This window comes from Mus caroli, chromosome 9 (genome assembly GCF_900094665.2).
Source record: "Mus caroli chromosome 9, CAROLI_EIJ_v1.1, whole genome shotgun sequence".
NCBI lineage: Eukaryota > Metazoa > Chordata > Mammalia > Rodentia > Muridae > Mus > Mus caroli.
Window position 1 is genome coordinate 110,022,041 of NC_034578.1, and position 6,000 is coordinate 110,028,040.

Sequence of the window (6,000 nt, forward strand, 5' to 3'; positions counted from 1 at the left end):
TGGGTCCCCGGGTCCCACTTGGTGAGGAGAGGCGACTCCTGAAAATGATCCTCTGACCTACACACACGTGTACAAATAAATGGGGCAAAAAAAAAAAAAAAAAGGGAAATCCAAGCGTAGAGTTGGGTAGCATAAGCTCTGGGTTCGAACCTCACCACTAAAATTAAACAAATGAAACAAAAAAGGGGGGAATCTCGTGTTTTGGGACTCCTCAGACATGCAGAGAAGGAAACAATCCTCAAGTCCTGGTTCTCCGAGGAACTTGGGGGTTCGGGAGAGGCGATAATACAAGTCGACCAAAAAAAAAAAAAAAAGTAAAATAAAATAAAATAAAAAGTCCCTTTGCCCTCGCCCGCGCCCCACACGCACTCACCTCGTCGTCGTGGTGCTGGCAGAAGCCGAGGCGCTCCGGGAACACCGACAGAATGGAGAAGGGCGCGCCTGCGAAGGGCGGCCCGAGCCCCAGCTGCTGCGCCGCGGAGGCGGCCGCAGGCCCCGGAGGGCCGCGCTCGATGTAATGGTCCTTGGTGAGGCGGACGCGCTGGTGCGCGCGGACACAGTTGTCGCACAGGTGTTCCTGGCAGTCGAGGCAGCGCGACGAGGCGGCGTTGCCCTCGTCGCAGGAGCTGCAGCCGTGCGGCCGGCGCATCAGCAGCGACCCGGGGGAGGCGGCCGGGCCGGGCGGCGGCTGCGGCGCGGGAGCGGCGGCGCGCTGGGCCGGGTGGTGCGCGTGGTGCCGGTGGTTGCTGTGGCCGCCCGCGCCCCCGGGGCCGCCGCCCGCGCGCCCGTTCTTGGGCGGCGGCTCTTCGGCGGTGGCCACCACGGCGTCCAGCAGGTTGCTGAGCAGGAAGGCGGACGATGGCAGCGCGTCCATGCCCGCCGCCTCGGCCAGGACCACCTTCTGGTCACACACGGGGCAGCGCAGCTTCAGCGCCTCGGCGGGGCCCGCGCCTCCGGGAGCGGGCAGCCGGTGCGCCTCAAGGCACGACCGGCAGAAGGCGTGCAGGCAGGGCAAGACGTGAAGACGCCGCGCCGCCGCCCCGGGGCCGCCGCCGCCCGCCGACGACGTGGAAGTCTGCGAGGACGACGACGAGGCGGACGAGTTGGAGGAGAGCGGCGCGGGCGAGCCGCACATCTCCTTGCACAGCAGGCAGATCTGGAAGTCGGTCTCCGGGAACGAAGCCATTTGCAGGCGGGCTGGAGGGCAGAGGGCGCGCGGCGAGGAGGAGGAAGGCGCGCGGCTCACTCAGCAGAGCGCATCGAGGACGCGGTGGAGGCGACCCTGGGCCACCTCGGCAGGGCGGGTTTGCACTGCTACTCCGCCGCAAGCGAGCGCCCGCACAAGTCTCAAAGTCCGCCGTGGAATCCGGTCCCCGCGGCGCAAACCAATTTGGTCCCAACGAGTCTTGCTTGTGTTGCTTTTTTTTTTTTTCTTCTTGCCCTCCGGCTAAATGAATTGAGCCTCCTGGAGGGAGGGGAAAACGTCCGGGAGTCGCAGCAGTCCAAGTCCCCGCGCGCGCCGCCGGCCGCCCCACCGCATGACGCGGCGGCAGGAGCTCCTGCGTGGCGGCCGAGGCGCAACCTCCCCCGCGGCGCGGTCCGCTCGGGCGCGCAGCTGCGCCTCGTGCGGGGCCCCCGGCCCGCGGAAGCACGCGTGCCAAGTACGCACGCGCGCCCCACACGCTCCGCGCCAGTGCGCAGCCCTGCCGGGCCGCGGTCTCTGTGCGCTCACACGCGCGCGCGCCCCACGCGGCCCGGCGCCCGCGTGTCCTCCGGCCTCCTGGCTCGCTCTCTAGCGCGCGCTCCGACCCTTCTCCGGCCTCAGGCGCTCCGCGGCGCGGGGCCGCAGGTCCCCGCGGGCCGCCCTGAATTATTCATCGGCGGGAAGATATTGGATGTACGGGCCGCCCGCTCCGCGCGGGGCCGTCGTGCAATGCTATCCGCGTTCCGCGCGCGCCGCGCGCCCCTCCTCCTCACGGCCGTCCTCTCCGAAACCTGGGCAGCGAAGGGGGATCACATTTCCTTTGTCATCGGGCCATTTCACCCTCGCTTGGGTCCCCCCTTCAATCCCGGAGCCTCGGGAACCGAGTCTCCCTCCCGGGCTTGCTGGAATCAGAGGAGTACGCGAGGGACCCGCGCGGCCACTTCGGGAGCCGCGTGGCCAACGCCGCCCGCGGCTCCCGCCTGCGTCATCCTCCTAGGAACGATTCGCCGAGCGGGGATGCGGGTGGCCCCGGCTGCGCTGCGCCTACCGGGCTCAGGCTCTCCCGATGCCCTGGTGTCCTGGGTTGCTTTGGGTTTTATTTTGCACGACTCCCCAGAACCGGGGGCTGTGTGCGTGCGCGTGTCCCCCTTCTTTCTCCGCTTTGCCGCCTCTCAGAACGCGGGTTATTGGGACTGATCGGAATTCGGAATCCTTTTAATCTCCAAAGGAGCAAACTCACTTCCGCCCGAGTGCTGGGAGGGGTGGGGGAGGGGAGGCCGGGGAGGGGGTTCCAGGCAAACAGGAAACATTAGCCCTCTTGGCCCGGCCCGCTTTTGTGTACGCCTCCCCTCCTCCCACCACCCTCCTCCCCCGCTCCGGCCGCGGGGGAGACGATCGCCCCCAGGCCTCAGTGTGGCGACCTTTGGAACCTCCTGGGCGAGGAAGGCAGAGCGACTCTTCCGTTTATTTAAAAAAAAGAAAGAAAGAAAGAAAAAAAAGACTTCATTCTGAATCCTTGCCTCTTGGAAGCTGATGGCCACTACCCCGGAGAGCTAGGTCCCCCCCCCAACACCACCATCACCCCCTTTTTTTTTCTCTTCCTTTCCCTTTACATTTCTCTAGGACTCTACACAGCTGAGACCGACCTCGAAGCATCGCACAGTTGTGCAGTTGGATGCATGGAACTAAACGACTCTGAATTCTGGCCGTCCAAGGGGCTGGTTGCTCTCAGTTTTAATGGGAGCCCAGGCAGCTGTTAAGAGAAGGCGACCCACTGACGGCCCAGCGGCCATCTGGGTGGTGCCCCAGGCGTTTCTGAGGGTGGAACTTTACGGCTCTCAGAAGAAAGACTTGGAAAGGCTGCTCTCAGAACTTTTTTTTTTTAATGCTACTTAAGATGGGTGTGGTGGTGTACCCATTATAATTCAGCAGGCAAGAGGCAGGGCAGAACTAAACTGTGAGACCCTCTGTCAAATTAACGCGCGAGTAAAATACATAAACAAATGCCATCAAGCTGTGTATAAAATTTCACTCTGTAGATTATACTGTGAAAGGAAAAAGACGATACATGCTGGACCCTCACACGTTCAAGATCTGGGCTACATGAAACCTCTCAAGAAAGTGATGAAAGAAGTGGAAAGGTTAGCTCTGTAGTCCGTCAAGAGGAGAGTTCAGTTCTCAGAACCCCGCTTTGGGTGGCTCTGAACTTCTGGCTTCATGTGCAAATACCCCCACATAGACATATGTGTGTGTGTGTCTATGTGTGTGTGTGTATGACTATGAAAGCCTAGAAGAGAATGTAGCTTCCAATCTGAGTGACCATTCCTGGATCGTAATGATACGGATAGGATGCAATTCTAGATACTGCCTTTTATTCATGGGGAAAAACAACAACAACAACAGAAAAGATCATTCTAGAAACATGAATCCATTCTGGGCAGGCTGCTGAAGAGGCAGATCCCTTGGGGCTCAGATACTTCAGGGAGGAGACACACACACACACACACACACACACACACACACGCACGCACGAGCGCCTCTTCCCCCCACAAGTGACCTACAGCATCATGGGAAGACCAGAGACCCCTCTGCTTTCCAGAGCTCCACTGTCCAAACAACATCGAAGATCCCTTTGTGACCTTCTACTCCTGGGATGTGGAAGTGAAGATTAACTATGGGCCCCCCAAAACTGAACAGAGCTCCCCTAAACAAAGATGGGAGACTTTATAATGTAAAAATGAGGACCAAAAGGAACTCTCCTTTCTGTTTATAATAAAATTGTTAGGGAGGCTTCAAAAAAAAATTTTTAATGACCATTTGGGCACAGATCTCTCTGCAAGGTAAAGGCACTGGCTAATAAATCTGAATTTTTAGTTCAGTTCCCGGGACCACAGGGTGGAAGAAGAGAAGCAGATTATCTTCTGTGGCAGCAAGAATACATCACGCATACACACAAATTAAGTGTAAAGTGTAACACAAGTTTATCTAAAGATGTATTGTGTCGTATAGGTGTGTGCACAGGTCTCCACTGAAACCAGAAGGGGGTGTTAAGATTCCTTGAGATTGGAGTTACAGGAATTTCTCAAGCTGCTGATATGGGTGCTGGACACTGAATTCCAGTCCTTCCGGTGGAACAGTGGGATGGCTTATATATATATGCTTGGGCCAGGGAGTGGCACTATTAGGAGGTGTCGCCTTTGGGGGTGGGTGTGTCACCCTAGTCCTAGCTGCCTGGGTTCAATCTTCCACTAGCAGCCTTCAGATGAAGATGGAGAACTCTCAGCTCCTCCTGCACCATGCCTGCCTGGATGCTGCCATGTTCCTGCCTTGAAGATAATGGACTGAACCTCTGAACCTGTAAGCCAGCCCAATTAAATGTTGTCCTTATTAGAGTTGCCTTGGTCATGGTATCTGTTCACAGCAGTAAAACCCTAAGTAAGACAAGCAATAAGCTCTCTTAAATGTTCAACCATCTCTACAGCACCTAAACGTTGTATTGATTAAAAAAAAAAAAATAGGGGCCGGGCGTGGTGGCGCACGCCTTTAATCCCAGCACTCGGGAGGCAGAGGCAGGCGGATTTCTGAGTTCGAGGCCAGCCTGGTCTACAAAGTGAGTGCCAGGACAGCCAGGGCTACACAGAGAAACCCTGTCTCGAAAAACCAAATAAAAAAAAAAAAAAAAAATAGGGGCAGAAGCTGGACATGGTGTCTCAGTATCTGCAATCTCAGCACACAGAGGTTAAGGCAGGAACATTGCAGTCAGTTCCTGGCCAGCCTCTGTCTCAAAAGACAAAGCAATAAAATTAGGGGCTGAAGCTTGGTATGGTGGCACAGCCTGAAATGCCAGCATGTGGGAGGCCGGGTTAGCAAAACTGAAGTGCTTAGGCCAGCCTGGGCTGCATAGTGGTACCCTCTCTCAAAAATAAGTAAGTAAATAAATAAATAAACTGCAGGGTGGCCAGGCAGTGGTGGCACATCCATTAAATCCCAACTCTTGGAAAAAGATGGATCTCTGAGTTCAATGCCAGCTTGGTCTACAGAAGGAGTTACAGAAAGCCATGTCTCGGAAAAGAAAATTCTGTGTGTTTGTATTTAGGGGGGGAAGGGGGGGGGAGGTATACATCTGATCTGGGATCTTTGAAAGGACATTCTTGTGGTATCTTTTACTTTCTCTTCATATTGACCTCAATAATCACCCTGCCTCAGCCTCCCAAGTGTCTGAGGCAGTGGTCACATGCTTGGCTAGTGCTGCCTGTTACCAATGCATGATTCTTCTGTTATGATCTCAAGGGCTAGCTAGGAGCTGGAGAGGACCCACGCTCAGCTCCCAGCACCATTGGGGCTGCTCGCGACCCTCTATCTCCAGTTCCAGGGGATCCCACTCCCTGCCTTGGCACCAGGCACACACAATCCACATACACACATGCAGACAAGACCCTCTGATACATAGATCAATCCTGAAAAAAAAAAAAATTGTGTCTAGGAACAATTTCACACACCTTAGTCAAGCACTCAGAAGGTAGAGACAGGCAGAATTGTGTGACTTCAGAGCCAGCTTGGTCTACCTGCCTAATTCCAAAACAATCATGGCTACCTAGTGAGAACTTGTCTCGAAAAAAAAAAAATCAGAAAGTAGTAGGGCTGGAGAGATGGCTCAGCAGCTAAGAGCACTGGCTGTCCTTCCAGAGGACCTGGGTGCAATTCCCAGCACCCATGTGGTAGTTCTCAACTGTCTGTAGTTCCAGTTCTAGGGTATCTGACACCCTCACAGACATACATGCAGCCAGAACACCAGT

General features: G+C 55.9%; 1 protein-coding gene across 1 annotated transcript in view; it reads right to left on the reverse strand.

The window, feature by feature from the left end:
- Trim71 (tripartite motif containing 71) overlaps nucleotides 1-1,191 on the reverse strand; it is a 52,797-nt gene extending 51,606 nt beyond the window's left edge. The window contains exon 1 of the mRNA XM_021173355.1: nucleotides 374-1,191. Within this exon, the coding sequence (XP_021029014.1) occupies nucleotides 374-1,186 (813 nt within the window). The 5' untranslated portion in view covers nucleotides 1,187-1,191. The remainder of the gene's footprint in view (nucleotides 1-373) is intronic.
- Between the last annotated feature and the right edge of the window lie 4,809 nt (nucleotides 1,192-6,000).